This window comes from Pelodiscus sinensis, chromosome 29, assembly GCF_049634645.1.
Source record: "Pelodiscus sinensis isolate JC-2024 chromosome 29, ASM4963464v1, whole genome shotgun sequence".
Classification (NCBI taxonomy): Eukaryota; Metazoa; Chordata; order Testudines; family Trionychidae; genus Pelodiscus; species Pelodiscus sinensis.
The window spans coordinates 14,641,465-14,666,010 of record NC_134739.1 but is presented as its reverse complement, the minus strand read 5'-3'; the positions used below and the strand labels follow the sequence as shown (position 1 = coordinate 14,666,010).

At 59.0% G+C, this 24,546-nt stretch overlaps 1 protein-coding gene across 1 annotated transcript; it reads left to right on the top strand.

Moving 5' to 3' along the window:
- Positions 1 to 1,050: 1,050 nt before the first annotated feature.
- Positions 1,051 to 10,247, top strand: PHB1 (prohibitin 1). Its single transcript, XM_075911263.1, has 7 exons — positions 1,051 to 1,205; positions 2,951 to 3,068; positions 4,247 to 4,408; positions 5,102 to 5,244; positions 6,169 to 6,285; positions 8,047 to 8,142; positions 9,125 to 10,247. Exons 2-7 carry the CDS (start codon positions 2,981 to 2,983, stop codon positions 9,335 to 9,337), a joined length of 819 nt encoding a protein of 272 aa, XP_075767378.1. The 5' UTR covers positions 1,051 to 1,205; positions 2,951 to 2,980; the 3' UTR covers positions 9,338 to 10,247.
- Positions 10,248 to 24,546: the final 14,299 nt, after the last annotated feature.

The following is a 24,546-nucleotide window of genomic DNA, read 5'->3' as shown; positions in this document are numbered from 1 at the left end:
TGGGAGATAAGTGTGGAGGGATTGGGCATAGCCCTTCTGGGGACCCCCAGCAGAGGGAGGGGGAGGGCGGGGACCCCCAGCAGACGGAGGGGGAGGGGTGGGGCATGGCCCCTCTGGGACCCACGCAGAGGGAGGGGGAGGGGATGGGGCATGGCCCTTCTGGGGACCCCAGCAGAGGGAGGGGGAGGGGGAGGGGTGGGGCATGGCCCTTTTGGGGACCCCCAGCAGAGGGAGGGGAGGGGTGGGGCGTGGCCCTTTTGGGGACCCCCAGCAGAGGAGGGGGAGGGGTGGGGCATGGCCCCTCTGGGGACCCCCAGCAGAGGGAGGGGGAGGGGCGTGGCCCTTTGGAGGACCCCCCAACAGAGGGAGGGGGAGGGGTGGGGCGTGGCCCTTTGGGGACCCCCAGCAGAGGGAGGGGGAGGGGTGGGGCGTGGCCCTTTGGGGACCCCCAGCAGAGGGAGGGGAGGGGTGGGGCGTGGCCCTTTGGGGGACCCCCCAGCAGAGGGAGGGGTGGGGCGTGGTCCTTTGGGGGACCCCCCAGCAGAGGGAGGGGGAGGGATGGGGCGTGGCCCTTTGGGGGACCCCCAGCAGAGGGAGGGTGGGGCGTGGCCTTTGGGGGACCCCCCAGCAGAGGGAGGGGTGGGGCGTGGCCCTTTGGGGGGACCCCCCAGCAGAGGGAGGGGGAGGGGATGGGGCGTGGCCCTTTGGGGGACCCCCAGCAGGGGGAGGGGAAGGGGGTGGGGCGTGGCCCTTTGGGGACCCCCAGCAGAGGGAGGGGGAGGGGTGGGGCGTGGCCCTTTGGGGGACCCCCCAGCAGAGGAGGGGGCGGGGCAGGAACGGGTCTCACACGGGCTGTCTGGAGCCCCGAGCCCAGCGCCTCCAGCACGTGGCTTCCCCTCGCCCCGGCGGCGGGACTACAACTCCCGAGACGCCCTGCGACGGGGGCGGCAGGGCCGCAGCCAATGGGAAGAGCCGTTGCTCGGCGGGCGCTGCCTGCCGGACGTGGTAGTCCCGCCCCGCGCGAGCAGGGCGAGCAGGGGGCGGCCGGGAAACTACGCATCCCAGGGGCCTTTGCGCCCGCGGGCGGGAGCCAATGAGCGCGGCGCTTGCGGCGCGGGGCGCAGGCGCGGTGGCCGGAACCTGCATGTGGAGGTCAGGAGCGCGAGGAGTCCGGGCCCGCTCGGGGGGAGGCAGAACCGGAGCGCGTGAGTCGCCCCGCCCACCGGGGGGAGGGGGGGCTGGAGGAGGCTGTGGGGACTAGGAAGGCGGGGGGGCTGGGAGGTAGGATGGGGGCGGGGGGGTTAGGTTGGGGGGCGGGGGGCTAGGCGGCAGGGCTGGGGGGCGGGGGGGTTAGGTTGGGGGGCGGGGGGCTAGGCAGCAGGGCTGGGGGCGGGGGGTTAGGTTGGGGCGGGGGGCTAGGCAGCAGGGCTGGGGGCGGGGGGGTTAGGTTGGGGGCGGAGGGCTAGGCAGCAGGGCTGGGGGCGGGGGGGTTAGGTTGGGGGGCGGGGGGCTAGGCAGCAGGGCTGGGGGCGGGGGGGTTAGGTTGGGGGCGGGGGGCTAGGCAGCAGGGCTGGGGGCGGGGGGGTTAGGTTGGGGGGCGGGGGGCTAGCAGCAGGGCTGGGGGCGGGGGGGTTAGGTTAGGGGGCGGGGGGCTAGGCAGCAGGGCTGGGTGGGGGGGTTAGGTTAGGGGGCGGGGGGCTAGGCAGCAGGGCTGGGGGTGGGGGGGTTAGGTTAGGGGGCGGGGGGCTAGGCAGCAGGGCTGGGGGTTGGGGGGGTTAGGTTAGGGGGCTGGGGGCTAGGCAGCAGGGCTGGGTGGGGGGGTTAGGTTAGGGGGCGGGGGGGCTAGGCAGCAGGGCTGGGGTGGGGGGGGTTAGGTTGGGGCGGGGGGCTAGCAGCAGGGCTGGGGAGGGGGGGTTAGGTTGGGGGGCTGGGGGCTAGGCAGCAGGGCTGGGGGTGGGGGGGTTAGGTTGGGGGCGGGGGGCTAGGCAGCAGGGCTGGGGGTGGGGGGGTTAGGTTGGGGGGGCTGGGGGCTAGGCAGCAGGGCTGGGGGTGGGGGGGTTAGGTTGGGGGCGGGGGGCTAGGCAGCAGGGCTGGGGGTGGGGGGGTTAGGTTGGGGGGCTGGGGGCTAGGCAGCAGGGCTGGGGGTGGGGGGGTTAGGTTGGGGGCGGGGGCTAGGCAGCAGGGCTGGGGGTGGGGGGGGTTAGGTTGGGGGGCGGGGGGCTAGGCAGCAGGGCTGGGGGTGGGGGGGTTAGGTTGGGGGGCGGAGGGCTAGGCAGCAGGGCTGGGGGAGGGGGGGGTTAGGTTGGGGGGCTGGGGGCTAGGCAGCAGGGCTGGGGGAGGGGGGGTTAGGTTGGGGGGCGGAGGGCTAGGCAGCAGGGCTGGGGGAGGGGGGGTTAGGTTGGGGGGCTGGGGGCTAGGCAGCAGGGCTGGGGGAGGGGGGGTTAGGTTGGGGGGCGGGGGGCTAGGCAGCAGGGCTGGGGTAGCAGAAAACAAGGCTGGGGGCTGGAGAGCACGTCTGGGGGGCTATAAGGAGGGGGGCGCAGGGCTGGAGGAGGGTGGAGGGCTGGGCTGGGGGATTTTCGGGGGCCTGGTGAGGCGGGGGACGAAGCAGAGGGTGCCCTAGCCATGGCGCTGTCTGGAAGGGAGGTGCTGGGAGTCGAGGAGCCTTTCAGGGCCTTGCCCTGCTGCGGGACACGGAGTGAGGTCTGGAGCCTTTGCTAGGTCTGGGTGTCTGGGGCCTAGAGATAAGGGGAGCTGCAGGGAGAGGCTGGTGTGAGGTGCTGGGCTGAGGAAGGGGAGCTTGAGGCGAGATCTGCCTGGGCAGGGGCCTGCCGCTCTTCCTGTTGTCCCTGGGGATGGGGGTTATTTATTGTTCCATCCTACAGAGAGGGAGGAAGACCTGGGCTCTGGGAGCAGGACCTTTCTAATACGTGTCCTGGATTTTTTTCAGGTGTGACTCAGGCTGCAGTTGGACTGAGAAATGGCTGCCAGACTCTTTGAGAACATTGGCAAATTTGGTTTAGGATTAGCCATCGCAGGGGGCGTTGTCAACTCCGCTCTCTATAACGGTGAGGCGCCGACGAGGCAGAGCCCTTCCCGCTCTGTTGAAACGTTCAGCTTCACAAAGTAGGGTGTCCCGTTCAAGGCATCCGACTCCGTAGACTCCGCTCTAATTCCGAAGTGTGTTTTGAAAATGGTTGGGATGGAGCTGAATTAACATTTCTTTACCAGGAATTGGTGAAGCTGAGATATTTCTAAGAGACTATAAACTTGCCTTGGGATAGTTAGGATCAGCTACTCTGTGAGGATGGGGAGAACTAATTAATTGGCCTTCAGGCTTGGTTGGTCTGCTCCTTGTGTCGTCACTCACACCACCATAAAACAGGGATGTAAGTGACTAGTTGCCTACCCATTAAACATAAGCTTACTGCTCACCCCTCTGCCCCCTCCCCCCCGGTGCTGCCTCTATCAGGCAGCAAGGGGGGTGGGGGGGAGCAGGAGCTGGTGCTGGGAGAGCCGGCTGAAAAGCCAGTTTCCCTAGTACTGCCTCTGCAGGGGGCAGGGGAGGCAGAGGCGTCCCTACTGCTGCGCCTCTCCCTTTGAACGAGCCCGCACCTCTTGTACATTTCAAAGGGAGAGGTGCAGCAGTATAGTGAGCCCCCCCTCCCCCCCACATCGAGTACAGGAAACCCCCGACTTCCGCCCGCCTGAGTTCCGACCCCCCCCCCCCCCCCCGCACTTACAATCATTTTTGTAAGTGCAGAATGGGCTGAAAACCCCTGACTTACGTCCTCGGCCCGCATATACGACGGCACACGGCACCTATCGTAAATGAGGGTTTGACGTATGATGCCCCCGACTTGCGACGCTTCCCTGGGAACCAAGTTGGGGGCCGCCTGCAGCCAATGGAAATTCCATCAACTACTCGGTTGATTAATGAAAACGTAACATCCCTAGCACAAAATAGGTGCAAAAGGCTGGCATTCTTAACTGTTAGTATTTGAGGAGCCAGAAGTTGTTTTATCAGTTGCTCTCCTACTGTCTGACTTGCTTGACTTTGGGCAAGTCCCTTATTTGAACCTCAGTTTCCCCAGATAAAATACTTCATTAGCCTTCTGGCTGATGGGAATGCTTAACTAACGTGGCTAGGCCTCTGATAGCCTCTGTCAAGTGTTCCAGTAATGTGCAGAGTCAGACTCCGGTGATGTTGAACGTTGTATCTGAGATGCTGTCGCTTCTCCCCTAGTCGACGGGGGACACAGAGCCGTTATCTTTGACCGATTCCGTGGTGTTCAAGATGTGGTGGTAGGAGAAGGAACCCACTTCCTCATCCCCTGGGTACAGAAACCAATCATCTTTGACTGTCGTTCTCGCCCACGTAACGTTCCCGTCATCACTGGCAGCAAAGGTGAGCAAAAGCTCTGGGCAAATGGCAGTTGTGGGTCGCCACATCCAGGGTCTCTTAGGGGGCGTCTATCCTGCAACGAGACACCTGCAGATGGCCCATGCCAGCTGATTTGGGCTTGTGTAGACGTGCCATTAGGGCTCAGTCTTGGCAGGAGGTTTAGGGCGTTCACGCTTGTAGCTCATCAAAGCACCTCTGTGATCGTACGTCCTGTCCCTTCTTTTTAAGTTGCCTTTGGGTGACTTAGTAAAGCGAGCAGTGGGGATGGGATTCCTGGGACAAAACAGGGCTGAGTAGTCACAGTCAGAGGCATGGGAAGGCCTCATGTGCGTGGTCTGTGTCATATAGACAGACGTCCTCAGGCGAGGGCTCGTGTCCTTTCTGCTGGGGTCAGTCTGGCAGGTGGCCCCCGTCCTGCGATGGGCCCCTTACAAACCCTTCCCTTCAGTTAGTCTCTTAAAGACAGTCTCCCCATCTGTAGGGCAGAGTAAATGGCTCCCAGCCCAGCCGCAAGACACAGCGGAATTCCTCTTTGGAAGAGGTTTTGGAAAGGGGCGCTAGCAGGAGAGAGACTTCCAGCTGCAAATGCCAGGGCTGAGAAAGCTGAGCCCCTTGATGGGTTGCCATGGAGAGAGCAGTCACATGCCAGCCCTTGTGCCCGTGATTTGGGGCTCACTCGTGCACCTGTCTCTGCAGATCTGCAGAACGTGAACATCACGCTGCGGATCTTGTTCAGACCGGTTGCTGCCCAGTTACCTCGAATTTTCATGACTCTGGGAGAAGATTACGACGAGCGGGTGCTACCATCCATCACCACGGAGATCCTGAAGTCTGTTGTGGTAAGGGCCGGGTGGTGGCTTGTGCCGGTTGTGCTGCCGTGATCTGTCCAAAACAACGAGAGACTTAATTTAGCCTGGCTCATTCAGTTCTCAGACGGGAGCCCTGCAAAGCAGTACGGTGGGGATACCGCTGTTTGCTTCTCTGCCATCCCAGCTGTTTGTCAAGTCAGATACCGTCTTGTTGGGCATGGTGGGGAGCGGAGTCCTTTTCGGCACACCCCAGATCTCTCCTGCGCGGGGCTAACGGTCACCTGCAACCCCCTCGGCAGCCGTGAGTCGCTGCGGTGTTGCCCAGCAGAGGGAATCCCTCTGCGCCCACCTGTACGTACTCGCCCACGAAGCGCCTCAGCTTCTTGCACGCTTCCCCTTGGAAGCTTTGAAAACCCCTTCAGCCCAGAACGCATGCGCTTGTGTTGGCTCTGCTGGGCAGTCACAGCCGCAGCTCGTGCTTAAGGAGTCGAGGGGGGCTGTTGTCATTCAAGGACACAGGTAGCTCAGTATCTCCTGATCTTTGGCACGGGGACAGCCCTTGCCTGGGGGCGGTGGAGTGTGCAGGGTCTGAGGCAAGCTGAACAAAAGCCTCAGGAAGCCCTTTCCCCAACATACGTGTCTCTTCCCTGGGCTTACAGCGTTCAGCAGCACAGCCATGTAGCCTGGGAGGTGGAGGGAGCGGGCCAGCAATGCAAACGCACGAAAGAGGGAGGTGGGGGGCGGGGACAGGAACAAGAGAAGGAAGAACGAGGGAGGAGGGGCATTGAAAAGGTGGCGGGTGGGTGTGGGGAGCAGCAAGGAGACTCCAACTAAAACGGGCTGGAATTCCCGACTGGGCTGCAGCCCCCAACACCTCCCTCCCCGAGGTGGGGAAACTCAAGTTGCTGTTCTACACATCTCCTCCCCCTCCCCCCTCTGCTGCCCTGGCTTCAGGCTCGGTTTGACGCAGGAGAGCTGATCACGCAGAGGGAGCTGGTCTCCAGACAAGTGAGCGAAGACCTCACGGAACGAGCCACTACCTTTGGCCTCATCCTCGATGACGTTTCCTTGGTAAGAGCGCGCTCTTTCCAGGCGGCGCTTCCGGGAGAACCAGCGCGAGCGTAGCGCAGTGGTCAGAGCAGGGGGAGGAATGAGGTGAATCGGGAATGTCTACACTGCAGTAAAAGACCCGTGGCTGTCCTGAGTGAGCCAGTGGGCCTGTAAAAATTGCAGTCCAGCTCTTTCTGCTCAAGCCTGGACTTCGAGTCTGCGCACGGAGAGGGGAGGTCTTGGGGCTTCGGCTAGAGTCTGAGCGTCTGTGTTACTGTGTTGAGCCCCACAAGCCCGCATCAGCTGTCCTGGGCTGTGGTGCTTAGTGCAGTAGTTTTCAAAGTACAGGTCACGGACCGGGTACTGGATTGAGTCACCTGCTGCAAGGTAACCAGGTGGCCAGTAGGGGGTGCTAAGGCAGGCCTCCTGCCTGTCCTGGCCAATGGGAGCTGGGGGCGGTGCCTGCCAGGTGAGAGCAGCACGCAGAGCTGTTTACGTGCCTCCGCCTAGGAGCCAGACTGGCTGCTTCCGGGGCGTAGCACAGTGCACTGTGCCGGGGCAGGCCTGGCCCCTGCCTTAGCTCCTCTGCTGTGCTGCTGACCAAGAGTTGCTGGAGACAAGCCTGCGCCCCGGCCCTGAGCGCCCTCCTGCACCCCAAGCTTCTCGTTTCCCCGCTCCACCTTGGAGCCTGTGCTCTAGGCAAAAGCCGTATGTCGGGTCGCGGCATCAGCACTTTCCTTCAACTGGGTCATGAGAAAAAGGTTGAAAGCCCCTGGCCTGGTGTCACGGGGGTATCGCCGTGTGGGGCAGGGCGCAGGCAGTGAAAGCTCCTCGGTTTTGTTCCTGGCGGCTCTGTCATTGACTTACTGCGCCTGGAGGAAACCCGTCAGGGCCTGGCCCGCTCTGACTTGCGGGCGGAACACCGTGCCTCAGTTTACAGACTGTTTTGGGGTTGCGGTCAAAGGGCCTATGTGCGCATAAGGCTGCTCTCAGCATGCAGAAGGGGAAGGGTACCCTGCCCCAGTCATTTTGGCAACTTTCCCTTCAGTTTTCTGTCCGTGATAAATTCCTCCCCGTGGCTGCACCCAGTTCCCTCGTCTGTGGGGTGCGCTGCTCTCCTGCTTTTGGTACCAAACCCTTTGCCATCTGGCTCTTCAGCTAGCGCCCCGCTCTGCTTCCGCTGGAATGGCCCGTTGGCGCAAGCTGCGGCCATGCAGGCTGTGCTCTCCTGGGGAGGCGCGGCCCCTGTCCCAGTGGCTCCTTGCTGGCGACAGGGAGGCTCTCACCCCTCCCCTGTTGCATTTCAGCAGGGCGCAGCTGTTCCTGCAGATCTGAGCGCAGAAGGGAGCGGGAAGGTCGGTTTCAGGGCAGCTCGACCTAGCAAGCGACCCTGCTTGGTGGGAGAAAGGCGAGCGCCCCTGCTGGCTGCACTGGGAAGGTTGCCCGTCCCCCACCTCTAAAGCCTGCTTGGCACGAATCCTGTCCCCAGATCTCTTCTGCCGTTCGCCGGGTTCCTCAGGAAACGCTTTGCAGCCCAAAGAACTCAAAACCAAACCAGTTGAAGATGGAAACAGTCCGACCTGACGGCAGAGGCTGCTGCTCCATTCACGTCCGTGCAGCCCTGGCTGTTTACATCCGGCCAGGCTGCCAGCGAGCAGCAGGAGACTTCCTTCCTCCGCTCTCCTGCGGGTTCTCGGAGCCAGGCAGGTCTCCTTCCTCTTGGATGGGAGCGGATCCTAGTGCCGCAGAACTCTCCTAATGTGTGTGCTCCCTTCCCCCCAGACGCATCTGACCTTTGGGAAGGAGTTCACGGAGGCGGTGGAGTTGAAGCAGGTGGCCCAGCAGGAAGCCGAGCGAGCCAGATTCGTAGTGGAAAAGGTGAGCGGGCAGCGTCGTCCTGGGGCCTGGCTCCAGCGTCCGCTCGTCCAGCCGTCTGTCCGGTGTCCGGAAGGACTGCACGCTCCAGCCCAGTCGCGCCCCGATGCTGCGCTGCTTGGGGGATGCGCCCGGGGCTGGTCTGACCCACCCCCCGAATAGCCGTGTCCTCTGGAGGGCGGAATAATTGGCCTGCAGGCCAGATGTTACCCCAGGGTTTGCCTTTGGGCTGCCAGGCGCTTTGATGACCTGACTGTCTGCCAGCCCGGCTGCTCGCAGCCCCGTTGGTCACGGTTCCTTGTTCCTGGCCAGTGGGAGCTGTGGGAAGCCGTGGCCTGGCCCACGACATTTCCCACAGCTGCCATTTGGCCCAGAACGGCGAACTGCAGCCAGCGAGAGCTGCGAGTGGCTGTGCCGGCGGACGCCCAGGTAAATAAAATGGCAAAGCACAGCTGGCCCTTGGGCACTTATTGCCCACCCCCGAATGGGTGTCCTCTCTCGCAAGAGCTCTCGGGGCATCGTGCTCCTGACTTCCGCTACCTTTGAAACGCTTGGGTGAGGGCTCCATGTGCCAGTCTGTAAAATGGGCATAGGACCTATTTCAGGCAGGCGCTGTGTGGCTTTATTGCTAGCGTTGTGCTTGGAGATCCCTGCTAGATCGGAGTCCAGTGCACTCTGTTTCCATAGAAAACAGTCTTGCTTAAATACTCCTGGGCAGTGTTGGAAACACAACAGGTTCGTTTTGACAGGTGCTGAAAATGAAAGTGAAACTGACCGTTCCAGCTGTGGGCTGGTCAGTCTGCATTTCTCCCTAGGTTCTCTGCCATGACTCTTCCCTTCTCCATTAGAGGCCTGGCTGAGCCGCCTGGGGAAGTTCAGCTCTGAAATCACCAAGGATACCAGCTGCATTTTCCTCCTGCTTTTCCGGTTCTCTATTCTTCCTGTTCCTGCCCTCCAGGCCCATTCTCTTTTGCTCCCCTTGCAGGCTGAGCAGCAGAAAAAAGCAGCCGTCATCACGGCTGAAGGGGACTCGATAGCAGCCGAGCTGGTCGCTACCTCGCTGACCGCAGCTGGCGACGGCCTCATCGAACTCCGCAAGCTGGAAGCGGCCGAAGACATCGCTTACCAGCTCTCGCGCTCCCGCAACATCACCTACCTGCCCTCGGGACAGTCCGTGCTGCTCCAGTTGCCCCAGTGAGCGTAGCGTTGTAGCCAGTTGTTACCTGAGCGCCTCTCAATAGCAGATTAGCCCTGGCTGAAACAAACGAATCATTGGCATTTCCTGATTGGCTTAAGCAAAGAAAACAAAATTAAATGCATCCTCAACTGAGTCCTTAGTCTCCTAACACTGAGCTCTCTGACAAGGAAACGGAGTCCCTGGGATGGCCTTGTACACTCGGAGCAGAAGCTGTACGGGCCAGACTGAAGAAATTTCCCCTTGAGAATCTGGGGTAGCACAGGGTGGGTGGGGGGAGGGCAGAGGAGATGGATTTCTGGTAGCCCAGGCCATGCTCTGTTGACCTGTCCCGAGATATCGCAGTCCTGCTGCACGACGCGTGGTCGATACAGGCAAAGTGGTGCCCGGGATTACTGCTGTTTGTCCTGGTGCCTATACAAAAGGGAGGGGGCGCCAGGGGTCTTCATCCCTCACCCCCCCCCCCCCCCCCACACACACAGTGTTTGCAGGTGTCGCCTGAGGCTCAGAGGGCGGCTGTTAGGTTCGCAGCGCTGCTGTGATTGGCCTGAGGCCTGGTGTCGTACGCGGGGGGGGGGGCCTCCTGGCACGTGTCTGGGAGTCAGAGCAGCTGAGTTCCCCCCCACCAAAGTGAATAGAAGTGAAGCTATTTCTGCCATACAGGAAACATTCCTGAAATCGCTCCCCCTCTCCGCGCCCTGGCTGCTTTCGGACACCCCGTTGGGGCGCCTTGAAGTACAGTCCGTGTGGCTGCCTCTGGCCGAGGTCTGCCTTCGCGTTGCAGGGCTCAGCCCTGGCAGTGTTTGCTGCAGCCTCTCCGCTGCGTTTTTAGTTAGGGAACCAGAATTGCAACGAGGATGTGAAAATCAAAACTGTACAGCCCAGCCTTCAATAAATGAAACCAACCCCCGTTCAGCTCGCTCTGCTTCCATTTCTTCAAAGAACGCGGGTCTGGAAAAAGGTGCTGTTTGCTGCTGCTATTTCAGGTCCCAAAGCAGAGAGTCCCATCCCCCCCCCCCCCCCCCCCTCCAGTAATATTCTCTCTGCTCGAAAGAGCAAAATGCCCAAGACGCTGTAGGACTGGAACAACAGGGTTTGGGGTTAATTAAATCTGGACTTGAGCAATGGGGTTCTTCAATTAAAACTTGAGCCCACCCATCTTCCACTGGAAAACAGTCACCTCCCCATGTCTACTGCTGGGCTTCCTGATTGCACCTGGGGTGAGACTCAGAATTCCCTGAGAAACTGCTGGGCGACTTGCCAGGTTCCCTCACTGCTTCTTTTACATGGTTAAGCCACGGTGACTCCTTTTTAGGGCTAGGAGAGAAGCACCTCTCCGTGGCCAATGCAGCTCGAGCATGCACAGCTGGGGCAGGGCTAGGACCGGAGCTGAGCGCGCAGCCCGGGGGCCGGTAGGACCGGAGCTGGGCCTGGGGGCCGGTAGGACCGGAGCTGAGCGTGCGGCCCGGGGGCCAGTAGGACCGGAGCTGGGCCCGGGGGCCGGTAGGACCGGAGCTGAGAGCGCGGGGGCCGGTAGGACCGGAGCTGAGAGCGCGGGGGCCGGTAGGACCGGAGCTGAGCGCGGGGGCCGGTAGGACCGGAGCTGAGCGCGGGGGCCGGTAGGCGGCCGCTCTGGAGCCTGGCGCGGGACTCAAACAGGCAGCAGAAGGCACGCAGCTGCCTGTCCCTTGTGCCGCCGTGGTAAGAGTGTCCAGTGATGAGGTGCCGGAGCTTTGAAAGCATTCGAAGGGTCTGAGCACAAAGGTTCATAATTCCCAAATAGCTTCCAGACCCACGTTGCCGGCCCTGGGTCCCATTCTTCAGCCCTGCTTTTATGGCTTTGACAGTCTTTTAAGGAAGCTTCCATTCTCCACTCATGGCCCCTCTTTAATGACTCTTGGTGCTTCCTGCATTTCTCCAGATTAGGTTTCATGCGCCAGGTGCAGGGCTCAGAACCGTGGGTCTAAAAATCCTTTTCTCAGCTTCTGCCGTTCTGCGTCGCCTCTTCCTCCCGTTTCAGGCTTGCAGCCGAGTGGAACGCTTCCTGCTGCTTTTGCCGTTAGCCGCACTGGAGGAGTCGACCGAAGGCCTGAATAGGGGCCTCTGGGCCTTATTACTCACCATTTCCTCCACCTTGGGCTGTGATTCTTTTCACAAATGTTCCCTCGCTGTTAACGGCCCGGCAACGCTACCTCCAGCCGCCTCCGGCTCCCAGCGCTGCCACGAGCCTCAGACCCTCCAAGCTCCTCGTGAAAGCTGCTTGGAGAGTCCTGGCTAGCCGGCGCCACGGCCCATTCCCAGGTCGGCAGGACATGTGGCATCGTGTCTCCCAGCCCAGCGGGCAATGGCCCCCAAACCGGGGACCCGAGAAAAGCAGCAGCACAGGAAGCTTGAAATGAAGGGTGAGACTGGGAGGGTGAGATTGGGGGGCTCGTGGGATTAGCGTAGGCGAGGGCCTCTCCGCGCTGCTGTGACTGAGCTCGGCCGTAACACGGGCGTCGGCATCGCGGGGCTGGCGCTGTCAGCTCAGTTCTCTGTGTACGGTCACCCCAAAACACCAGCACCAAGGCGCAGCCTCCTTGACCGTCTCAGCAGAGAGCTCCAAGCCAAGACGGGGCGGAAGCTGGATCCCTTCCCCTGCGCCTTGAGGGGCTGGAGCTTCCGTAGCCAAAGGCGAGATGTCAGCAGGGCAGGCTGCACGGCCGTGGCCCGTTCTGTTCCTGGCCTGATGGCTTCAGAGGGGACTGCAGCCTCGGCCGCATCCTCGCCAGCAACTCCCAGCAGAATTATTAAAACATCAGCACGCACACCCCCACCCCCACCCCGTCCTCCTGGAGAACGGGGCTTCCTCCTGTTGCCCCTCCCTCTCCTGGCTCAGCATTTCTCATGTAGGATCCAAGCAGCGAACCAGCCGCCCCATCTCAGATGCGCCAAAGGCGGAGGAGGGGAGCCAGGTTGGAGGCAGGTGCATCTTGTGCGCCGTGCTGCAGGGCAGGTTAGTTTGTTACCGCCCGTCTCGACGGTTCCAGGACCCTGTTTTGTTCCCCTCTCCCCTTTGAGTGAGCAGCCTCCCTCAGCTACCGCGAAGTCCTGGCTGAGCCCTGGGGGTTGAATTTGGCTTGAGCTGCCAGACCCACCGGGATTCTGAGTTTGTGGAGAGACCGTCGCAGGGCAGGCAGGAGGGAGGAACCCACTCAGCGCGAGATGCTGGACAGGAGGGTCTGATCGCTGCTAATCCGGGCAGCTTTCCTCCATCTTGCCCTCCCACATGCTTGAAACCTGTTCTCTGCGCCTACTCCAGGAGGTGAAGGCGGCTTTGCCAGGGCCCGCTCTCGACCTCCTACAGAGAGCCCTGCGAGAGGGGACGCCCCGCCCCTCCCTTCCTGCAAAGCCTCCGTCTATTTTTATTGGGCCCCTGTTCTGCAGGCCCCCCCGGCCTCCCCACCCCGGACTCCCAGCCGGCTGCAAAATTTGCAGCCAGTCTGTTCCCGGACTGCGCGTAGGGAACGGCTGTACACGCTCGTGCTCCACACCCTGCATCTCCCACCCTCGCGTCCCGCCCCGATTCCAAGTGGCGGGACTATCTCAGACCTATAGAGGGTGGGGGACCCCGATGGGCCAGTGTGTGCTCCACCTTAACTCCACGGCCTGAGGGGACATTAGCTGGCGGCTCCTTCACGGGCGTGTACCTGGCGCGGTTCACCCCCATCCCGGAAGCCTGCCCCTTCTGCGGCGTGAGGGAGAACCTGGCGCACGCGTATCTGGAATGCACCGGGTTGCAGCCCCTATTCCGGCTCCTCCAGAACCTCTTACTGAGGGTCTGGCTGCACTTCTCCCCTCACCTTTTCCTGTACGCACACCCTGTCTGTGGCCCCACAGTCGCGAGACCTCGTCAGCCTGCGCCTGGCCCTAGCAAAGGCTGCCGTCTAGAACCCCAGGAGGAGGATGCTGGGCGAGGGGTTCTCTGCGACTGCGGGGCCTAGTTCCACTCCTCCCTCGTGTCACGAATCCAGGCAGAGTTCCTCTGGGCGGCGCCCACTGGCTCCATCGACAGCTCTGAGGAGCGATGGGCGCTGTGGGGTTCTCTGCTCGGTGTCCCCGTCCGGCTCCCTGGTTATGAACCTGTAACCTGCACCCCTTGCCCCTTTTGTCATTAGTTGTCCCCAGTAATTAATTGGACACGGGTCCAGTCGTCCCTCCCACTCTCCCGTGCTTCAAATAGACCAAGATCAGCTTGAGGCCAGGAGGAAGCGTTAGAAGATAAGAGCGGCCAGCCGGGGTCAGAGCAAACGTCCATCTCGCCCAGTGTCCTGTCAGCCGACAGTGGCCAAGGCCAGGTGGCCCAGAGGGAGGGACCACAACAGGGAATCCTCCCGTGATCCCTCCCCTGTCACCCATCTCCAGACCGAGGCCAGGGACACCATTCCTACCCATCCCGGCTAACAGCCATTAATGGACCTAACCGCCCTGAATCCATCTAGCTCTTTTCTGAACCCTGTTAAAGTCCTGGCCTTCACCACATCCTCTGGCGAGGAGTTCCACAGGTTAGCTGTGTGCTGAATGAAGCTTCCTTTTGTTTGTTTTAAACCTGCTGCCCATTTAGTTTCATTTGGTGACCCCTAGTTCTTATATTGTGGGAATAAGTCAATAACATTGGTATTGGTACTCGCCTGTCACAGGTGCCAAATGGGGTGGTAACTCTGTCCTAGAATCCGATGCAGGGTAAGCGGTGACCGAAGACGGACAATGGGCGGGGGTGCTAGCTGAAATCAAGTTGGAAGACCTGTAGTTAGGGTGTCTGCCGTCTGAAAATGCTAACGGGCATCTGTCCGGGCAAAAGGAACTGACCAGACCATGACGACTGAACGCCCCCTCCCTGCCACAACTGGTCCCTCCCTCAGGTACCTGTCCTCCATACAGCAGCACATCTGCTCAGTGAACGTTGGAGGGGGCTCCGAGGCGTCTCACCATCGCTAAACATACAGGAGCATCCAAACAGGGAGTCACTCGCCGCAGGGCCCCGTCCAGCATCTTTCCAGTTTATAGTTCCCCATTGACAAAAAAAAAGTGCAGCCTGTTTCCAGACTCTCGCCCCCCCCCCCCCCCCAACGGACGGACCCTGACAGCAGCACCCTGGTTTCTTCAGTTTCTTATGGGTCTCTGGGAAGGGAAGGTCGGCCCTGGGGCTATTCCGCAGGTGGCCGATGAGGGCAGGGCCCTTTCATTCCCGGGGGAGCAGATGGCCAGAGGACAAGCGGGTTTTCTCGAGGTGGGAAGCGACGTCACAAGCAGGCCCTGTCCCCATAGCCCCGCTAGATGGCAGCGCTGCCTGCGGAGCGGAGCGCGTGGCTGGAAAGGGAACACAACAGAAGAGAATAGAGAGGTCACGGGGCTGGCCAAGCTCTTCCTGGGCAAAAGCAATAGTGAGAAAGTGCAGGGCCAGCACTAAACGTGCAAACCCTGGTGTGAAATCCGGCACCCGCTCATGTGCAAACACTGTGTGGGTGCGCACCTGCCTGTGTAACCCCTTCTGTGCCAGGACGCCCTTCCAGGCCGGTCTCCTGGCTCCATTCACTGCTTTAATGCTGCAGGTTCAACCTCTCCAGCCCGGCACCATCCGTGGTCCGGCAGGAGGTGCGTGAGCCGGATGCCCCCTTAGCACGAGGCGGACAAGTTTCCCGCGGTCACAAACTTTTACAGTCGCCAGTCCTGGCTCTCAATGGTCTGTGCTGTTATTTAGCTTTAATTCCCCCCTCACTCTTTTCTAGGAGCCCAGCAAGCAGCGACAGTGTTAGTGATGCTGCTAGAGAATATTGACTCCCTTGGTCCGGCTCCTGTGCTGCCCTTTTCCCCATTTAACGTGTCTCATGCCCGGGTTTGGCGGCTATGACAGGTGCATCTTTGGTTACTGCCCAGTGTACCGTGCCCGGCCTGCACACAAGAGCTGGGCTTGCAGTGTGCTCAGGTGAACATGCATGTTGCACTGGTACGGACGCCCCACCCCCTGGAGCTGCAGCAGCCCTGGAAGCGCACCGCCTCCTGACAGATGTGCGGGCTCGTTGCGGACGTACACACGGCAGGGATCTCTGTGCCGCACTTGCTGGGGCCGTTGTGGGGTTGATGTGCTGTGGGAGAAGCTGTCTGCCCCACTCGTGCACCCCGATTCTGGAGATAATCCAGGCATGGCCCGGGAACAGCCACAGCACGCTGTATCCCCAGTGGTGAACGCAGTTGCAGGAGGTTTCTTGCGCCCAGTGCCCTGTGGCATGCAAGATCTTTTGCCTGATGGTGAATCCACAAGCAGGAAGAAGCAGCGGGCGTCGAAAGCACGTGTTGCTTGCACGACCAGCACAGCACCTCTCATTCCACGGGAGACTGGCTCGGCACCCAGCTGGGGGCGTCTTCTCGTGGCTGCTGCGTTAGGACAGAAATGCTAAACCTGCGAGCTGGAGAGGACTTTCCAGCTGTGCTGGGGCTGCAGCCCTCCTGCCGCCAGCTAATGCGTACGAAGAGGCTGTCATGTATCGCAAGCAGAGGGGCCCACCAGGACCTCGCGGATTTCATCTATTCCGTGATTTAGTGCTGCCCAACGCTGCTCGCCCGGCAGCCTTCAAGAGCAAGAGCCTGTATTTATTCAGCCACAGAACAGGAACTGCAGCGCACGCGTCACTCCTGCATTTCATCACCCCCCGTCTCCGGGCCCGGAGCTTGAGGCCCCAATCTTGGGCCAGCAGAGACTCCCAACGAGACACTGGGGGAGGGGGAGGCAAGTGCTTGGTGCTTTTCCAAGTAGGAACTAGACTGAGAACTGCCAAACTCATTTCACAGCTGCTGCCCGTGGGCAGGTCAAGTGGCCACTGCTGACCTAGATGGGTGCACGCGAGGGGAGCACCTCCCGGCCTCTCCCCCGCCGAGCGTGCCCAAGCTGTTGGCAGGTTGAGGGTTTTAACAGGCAGGCAGATTTACCATTTTCCCAGCGCTCACTGGCACGGCTGTGCGCTAGACTCAGGCTGCTCGCAGGCTCGCTTACCGTACACAGCCAAACCTGCTTTTGTTCAGCACAAACAAACAGGAAACTGCCTGATTTCCTCTCTGCCTCCCCCCCCCCTTTTAAATAGATAACCAGTTCACCTGATTTGCAAAGAGACGACCATGAGTAACCGCACAGCCAGGCATCCTCAGAGCGGTTGGAACTCGGAGCTGAGCCGTCAAACAGACAATTCACTTCCTCTCTGTCGCCGCAGCCGACACCCACGTTGCAGCGCCGAGCGCCGTCCAGGTAGGAATGCTGCCTGGGTGGGCTGTGCCGTGTATTGCAGAGCACAGGGCCGGGGGGGAGGCGAGATGTAGGGTCTGGCTCCTCCCGGCTCACACCCACAGCACAGTCCCCCCGCCCAGGGCCGGATTAAGGGGGGGGCTAGCCGGGCAGCTGCCCGGGGTGCCAACCTATGGGGGGCACCTGACTGAAGTGGTAAAGGGCACCGTGCGCCGGGGGGGGCCGGACATGTGCCGCTTGCCTGGGGGCGCGGCCCCCTTACCATGTCAATCAGGCGCCATGCGCCCAGGGCACAAGTGTGGCTCGGCCCGGCCCTCCCCCCGCCCCGCGGCGGTGCAGGGAGCGAGAGCCACGCCGCACCGGGGAAGCGGAGAAGGGCGGCAGCAAGTCTCTGAGCCGAGCAGCCGCCACGTCGACGCAGGAGGTGGCCAGTGCCAAAGAGCTTCAGCCCTGGGGGCCCCATTCTGCAGAGTCGCTGCAGCGCCCAGCGGGATCCCCTCCCCGTGCCCATCGTGGCCGCAGGCTCCGGCTCTCCTGCTGTCACGGCCGCGTAGCTCCCGAGGTCAAGGCAGCTACTTCTGCTTCTCGACAGGGAGCACCAAACTCGGGAGCATCCCTCTCACAGAGCGGCCCTTCCTTGCCTCGGTTTCCCACTGCAGCATGGAAGGTAACTCTGGGGAGGCCTGGCAGAGTGCAGGGGACAAGCCTGCCCAGTCCACGGGACCCGGAGGAAGCCTGCGGAGGACGCGGTCCTCGCCGACTGGAAGCCCGCTGGAGCAGGGCCGGCTTGCGTGTTGCGTCCCAATGGCCTAGCCTGAGGCCCCTCGGCAGTGCAGTGAGATGCAGGAATTTCGGGGGGGGGGGAGGCTTTTCTGTAAATGTGGACCACAAGGGTGAGAATTTCCCCCTCCCCCCATGATCCGCAAGTAAGCATGCTCCTGCCGGCTGGGGCTGATTTCCCACCCCCCTCCCCTAGGAGGGAGGCCCAGCCCTGCCCCCGCTCCGGGGGGGGGAGGGAATCAGCCCCAGTCTGCCCCAGCTGGCCGGAGCACGGGGGAGACAGGGGCAATGCGCCCCTCTGGCCGGCCAGAATCAGCCCGACGGGAGGTGCGTCAGCACCCTCCTGTGTACGAGCCTGGAGCAATTGGCCCATCCTTAGGAAACACGCAAACACCCCCCTTGGGGAAGCCTTCCAGCCACAGCAAGTGTCCCTCCCGCCGCACCGGCGCCGCTGCTTGGCCTGGAACAAAAGCCAACGGCCTGCCCGGGCAGAGTGCAGCCCCCTGGCCTGGGCCGATTCGGGGTCCGTCTTCGCGGGGATTTGCACTGGGTGGCTCCCAGCGACAGCGGCCCCCTGCGAGATACTAGGTGCGCCTGCGGCCACGCCCACGCCCACTCGCTCCCGCCCGGCCCAGGGTGCTTTGTCCTGCAATAAGCTGCAGCTCTGTGACCTGGGGGCTAACCGGCCTGTCCTTCCCGGGCAGGCCGAGGGAGCTGCAGGAAGGCTCCGGCGCATGAGCAGCCCTCCAGCAGGGCTAACCTGCACTGGGAACAGCCAGGGGAGCAGCTGACTCAGCAGTTCACCGAGGCCCGGCGGGCCAGCCACCTGGAGTGCCCTGGGGAAGGGGTTTCACGTGCACTGGACTCAGGTCAGGGCCCCACCAGTGCGTCGTGTGGAAGAAGCCCAGAGCCTGCGGGGGTGGGTGTCTGTGTAAAAGCCAAAGCTGCAGCATCAGTGGCCTGAAGACGAACCAAAGAAAAATGCCCCCGACACGTCCTAACACACGTCCTCCCAGGCAGCGAAAAACAGCCGCGGAGGACGTGGTCCCCCAGAGAACAGAAGACACCAGCCCAGCCTGGGAGCCCGCGTCACGGCTCGAGAGTGGGAACGAAAAGCTGTTCACGGACGAGGCTGCTTTTCCCCACTAGCTGTAGGGGCTGGTCCCATTCGACCCAGCTGCCAAGTGCCCGCTCCAGGGCATGGAGATGGGGCCGTTGAAAGGACGCTGGTGGCGGCGTGGCAAGGTGAAGAGGGAAGCTGAAGGGTCAAAGGGCAAGACATCCGCAGAGGTGGACACAGAACCCACGCTCAGGCCCAGGAGAACAGTGTAATAAACAGCAGCTCCAGCCGGGGTCCTGGGGACGGACAGAGAGCCTGGGGGAGCAGGGAGCTGTGGCCACCCAGGAGCATTCTGCAGAAGGCTCATGGTCCACGTACCACTGGCTAGATGCAAAAGGTCTCCTCTTGGTTACAACTGCGCTGACGTCGAGGAGCAGTGGCAGCCGCAGGAAGGGTGGGAGAAGGCTGGACGGGCCAGCGCTCAACATGCCACCAAAGTGTGAGGTTAAAAATATTTGTGTTGAAGAGACAAGAACAGGAAGGAAGCAGTCGAAGCAAAACGAGCGCGGCTGAAAGATGTATTCATTCCAACAGAGGGAGCCGGGCTGCTGCCAGCTCTGTAGGGTGGGGAACAAGGCGGATCTGTACGTTCTTTGTGTTCCTCTAGCACCAAAAACTCCATCCCGGGTTGGTGCAATTGTGTTAGGTGCTTTACAAACACAAGGTGCCTAAATACCTTGCAGAATCAGGGCCAAACTCCCATTAGAAGCAGTACGAACTAGGCACCTAAATTCTCTGCAGCATCTGGGCCTTGGGGCTTGGCTCCACAGGGAAGTTCTACTGGTATTGGGTAGGCTGTGAATTCAAAACACTGTGGTTATAGAGGTATTACACCCCGCCCAGTGCTCCCTGGAAGCTGTGTGCTTGTGCAGCTGCTAAGGAGAGATTCCCATGCTGCCCAGCTGATCAGCAGAGTGCCCACAGCTAGATTTTGTTTTTACTGGTGGTGCACATTCACCCCTGCCTCGGTGCACATAAAATTATTGCACTCATGGATGGCAAAGTTTAGAGGGAATATTGAACCCCCCAGCTCCACGGGGTGACTTATTCCAGTACAAAAAGGTCTGGTTTTGGTTTAGTTTGTGTTACTAAAGGGGAAGGGGTTTGAGCTAAAGCCACTCAAACTGTTCACACATGGAGTCATACCAGTGTATAGTTAACCGGATATAACTGGTCAACACTTTCCCATGTAGACAAACCTTTAGAAGAGTCCATCCCTGCCCTGAAGCAATTACAGTCTGAAGACAAGATAGACAGAGGAAAAGAACCAATAAGTAAGCAAAGAGTCAACAGAACAGAATTCATAGGATCATAGAACACTAGAACTGGAAGCAGGGGCGGATATACAGCAGGGCGAACGGGGCGGCCGCCCCGGGCCCCGCGCTTCAGAAAGCCCCGCGCATGCGCCGTGGCAAAGGGGGGGCCCCGCGGAAGTATGCTGCCCGGGGCCCCGCAAAATCCTCATCTGCCCCTGGAAGGGACCTCGAGAGGTCATGGAGCCCAGGCCCCTGCCCTCATGGCAGGACCATCCCTGAGAGATGTCTATCTAACCTGCTCTTAAAGATGGAGATTCCACAGCTTCCCTAGGCAACTTAACCCAGTGTTTCACCACCCTGACAGGCAGGATGTTTTTCCTACTGTCCAACCTAAACCTCCCTGGCTGCAGTTGAAGCCCATTGCTGCTTGTCCTGTCCTCAGAGGCCAAGGGGAACAATTTTTCTCCCTCCTCCTCGTGACACCCTTTTAGATCCCTGAAAACCGCTCTCATGTCCCCCTCAGTCTTCTCCTTTCCAAACTAAACAAGCCCAATTCCTTCAGCCTTCCCTCATAGCTCATCTTCTCTAGGCCTTTCATCATTCTTGTTGCTCTTCTCTGGACCTTCTCCAATTTCTCCACATCTTTCTTGAAATGTGGTGCCCAGAACTGGACACAATCCTCCAACTGAGGCCTAATTTGTAAGGCCTTGTCTATACTTACCTGGACGTTCGAATTCAGATAGGCAAGTTAAATATGTAGCTTAAGTCGACGTATCTTCAATTGAGTTTCCATGCGGTCTGCAGAGTGGGAGGTTGACGGGAGTGTTTACTCTCCTCGGTTTCCCTCATGCCTCATGAAGAGCAGGAATCCCAGCACCAACAGGGGCAGCCTCTGAGTTCGATTTAGACCCATTAATCCAACTCCAGAAGATCGATCGCAGTCACATCGATCTTCCCCAGAGTAAAGACCCAACCTGAGACCTATAGTAGACATGGAAGGTTGTTCTTAAGGTACCCAACTCCAGCTACATAAATAACGTAGCCGGAGTTGACATACCTTACACCGAGCTTGGTGTTGCCTTCACAGTGGGAGGTCAACAGGAGAAAACGCTCCTGTCGGCTTCCCTTTCTCCTCACGACTGCAAGGAGTGCTAGCACCAACTGGGGGCGCCCACAGCATTCCATTTAGCAGGGCTTAACAAGACCCACTAAATGGAATGCCAGAAGATCCATCTCTGGTGCGTAAGTATAGAGGTGGCCTTAGTTACAATTCCCCCCAACCCCTGCCAGATTCCCTTTCACACCATAGTTCTCCCAGCCACAGCCACGTGCCACAGTCCAGACACCGCAGCTTAGGTTCCAGTTTTCAAAAAGCGATAGTAGATCAAGGATCCAAGGGACCTGGGGGGGACAATCTTTTTCTGAGCATCACTACTGAGCCAGGGCGGTGCAAACATACACTACGCACTCTTTGCCCCAGGGAATTTACACTTTAATTACCATGCACTGCTCCATCCATTATTATACTGGATCTGTAGCTTCTTCCTCTTCCAGAATTACCAGTCCATGCATCAGGTTTGCCCAGGTGGGTTCCTTCACGTCACCAGGGCTGATCCCAGCAGGGCCGAGTCAATCTTTCTATCTTCCAAGGCAGACATAAACTGCAGACCATTTCACGTGCTGGGTGTCAAACCTCAGACCCTGCCCTTGCGACAGGCATCTTTACAATCCCATTGCACTCCTTCCAAAAGCAGCACCGTTCCTTCAGTCCCCTTCCCTCACTGCTCTGCAGTGTGCTGTGTGGTCACCACTCTCACCCCAGAGCCAACGCACCTCTGGGCTGTTGCTGGAAGTGCTTTAAGTTTGTAAAGCTAGTTGGGATTCTTTACTCTTAAAAAATGCGTCATCTCTAATAAATGATCATATTAAAGACCACGGGATGTGTTTAATGGAACTAGCCTCATAATTACTTACATTTTTATGGCACCTTTCACCCTACGAGATCCCCAGGTGCCTTGCAGATTTAATGAGCTGATCTACAAACTATGCACAAGAGGCACTTGGCCTATGAAATGCAGCTACCTCTGGGGTGAGCTAGAGCAGCAGTCTGGAAACCTCTGCAACAGTCTAGGACAGAACTATGCCATAGGCATCTAAACCTGTATATATAATGCAGAAGATAATTACCCACGCTGCAATTTCCACAGGATTACTTGAGCAACGCCACAGAAGGGAGCACCTGTTTCATATCCCTTCTTGAGGGAGAGTGGGGGTGGGGGGAGAGTTGCTGGATGGGTTGCATACCTCTAGAGACTGTACAATGGTGTGGAAGGAGACAGTAGAGGAAAGCCAGTAAGGACATCACAGGGATAATATCTGTGGCTCTGTGTGTTGGGGAAACTCATGTGGAGACAGGCTGGGTTTTGTTTTTTCCTACCTGGCTGACATGTCTCTTCACGTCAAAACTTGGATCAAAGAGAAACATGTAAGTAGCTAGGACAGATTCCTTTGTGGGAACAGGAACTGAATGTGGCAGCCAACAAATCCGACAGATTCTTGCTGGGGAGCAGGAACTGAGAACGGTCAATGGGACTGGTCAATCGCTAACAAAAAGAGCGTCCCACGAGGCACATGGGGGCACACAGCTAGGAGAAAAGGACAGTATCTTCTCTAGCAGCAATGGGCAACTTAGGCTAGTGAGTGGGCCACAAGATTGTGGTAACCAAGGCAGGCTCCCGGGCTAGGGCAGTTCTGCTCACTGCGCTTGCGGCCCTAGAATGTGTGTGGGGGGGTGCGGGTTGAACTGGAGCAGCACTGGGGTTGGATGCCGAGGGAGCGCACAGCTCTCACCGGCAGTGCTGGGTGCAATTAGCACCCGCCTCACTTCATCTGCCCTGGCTTCACGTGCATGGCACTTGAGTAATATCAGGAGGAAAAACCCGACACTGACAGCAACCAACGGTATCTGGCAGCCCAGCACATGAGCAACGGGAACCACAAAATGTCTTGTGGGCCACACATAGAACCCTGATGGGCCACATGTGGCCCTCGGACCACAGGCTGCCCACCATTGTTCTGTGTGGGGGGCAGCAGCTTCTGCCTCCTCCTCTCACCTGCTGCCAGCCAGGGGGAGAGTGCGGGTAACCGTGCACGTTAACCAATGAGCCCAGGCTTATCGGTTAACCATGTGCACGGGTCCACGTTAACATCCCTCGGAAAAACGATTTCATTCTCTCAAGAGACAGGCCTGATCTGGACGATGGGATCAGCGACCCTTCCTTGCCAGAGAGCAAATCCAGGGGGCCGTAGCCTCCATCAGCCTGCCCTCTAGGATGCAGGTTCCTGCGGGTTTGCATTTAAGCTGTCATTCTGGAGCACACGCTGAATTCAGTGACTAGCAGGCTCATTCAGACAGGCAGCAGGTACTGCTCTTGGGGTACCCTCCCCTTCACCAGAGCTACCTTTCCTCTGCAGTCAAAAGCCCGGTTTCTGGTAGACCTAGAGTCTTCTCTGGCCACAGCAAGGATTCCCGGACACTCCCCCTTTCCCTACGCCTCCCAGGCTACAGGGTAAGACCCAGAAGACAGCTCTTCTGGCCCAGGCCATGGGGAACACCCCACTTTATTTCAGGTTTTAAATTAGTGATACCTAGACAGACGCTCACAAGCCCCTAGTGGCTTTTAATGCATCTTGGGCTCTTTGCAGCACATGGTATTCAGCACTGTGTGATTTAATTATTAACCAATCAGGATGCTCTTTCTATGTTATTAACCAATTGCAGTCCATACAATAACACTTGGCCAGCGACTTTGCTAAATAATACAAACTAAGTATTTCCCATCATACTATTTAAATAGGACGATATAGTACTAATTAACTGATCCTTAATTTGGCTCCTGAGTCACAGAGCTCTGAGTAGGACTGTTGTAAATGAACGGTTTCAGGAGAGCTCTGTTGTGACCCTGTTTTAAGGCCGTGAGTCACTAATTCATGTTGTACACAGTGTGACCAGGTCAAATCTGTTTGCAGGCCATTTACATACAAAAAGAATTGCGTAGAGAACCTCCTACCAAACTTTAGAGGCTTTCACCTGCCCTGCACAACAAACAAGGCAATACAAGAAACCACTCTAAGGGCCAGAGTAAGGTGAGAGGAGCAACTCACTGAGCCACAGAAAAAAATGCTCGAGACACTAGGGATATAAAATCCCGTGTAATTGGTTAGCTGGTTAAACATACTGTTCACCTCACCCAGCTCGTCTATTATCCTGGGACCAACACAACTACAGCACTGGAAACAATAAGAACATTTACTAATACTTGGCACTTGCCTTCAAAGCACATTAAAAGCATTCTTCTTCATAGGCCCTCTGGAATGTAGGTAAAATCTGTACAATAAGAACATAAGAGCAGCCACACTGGGTCAGACCAAAGGTCCATCCAGCCCAGCACCCTGTCTGCCGACAGTGGCCAGTGCCAGGTGCCCCAGAGGGAGGGAACCGAACAGGGAATGATCAAGCGATCTCTCTCCTGCCATCCATCTCCACCCTCTGACAAACAGAGGCTAGAGACACCATTCCTTACCCATACTGGCTAATAGCTATTTATGGACCTAACCTCCATGAATGTATCTAGTTCTCTTTTAGATCTGTTTTACAATCTATTGTTCAGATGAGAAAACAGATACAGAAAGATCAAGTGACTTGACCAGTGATATACAGTGAGTCAGTAGCAGAGGGAGGAGAAAACCCAGGAGAATGTCTGACTTCCAGTCCTGTGAC

Excerpts from the sequence above, each read along its gene's own strand:
- PHB1 (XM_075911263.1), top strand. The coding sequence starts at position 2,981 with ATGGCTGCCAGACTCTTTGAGAACATTGGCAAATTTGGTTTAGGATTA. Across the intron at positions 6,286-8,046 it reads TCCTCGATGACGTTTCCTTG|ACGCATCTGACCTTTGGGAA; the intron begins GTAAGAGCGCGC and ends CCTTCCCCCCAG. Across the intron at positions 8,143-9,124 it reads CCAGATTCGTAGTGGAAAAG|GCTGAGCAGCAGAAAAAAGC; the intron begins GTGAGCGGGCAG and ends CTCCCCTTGCAG.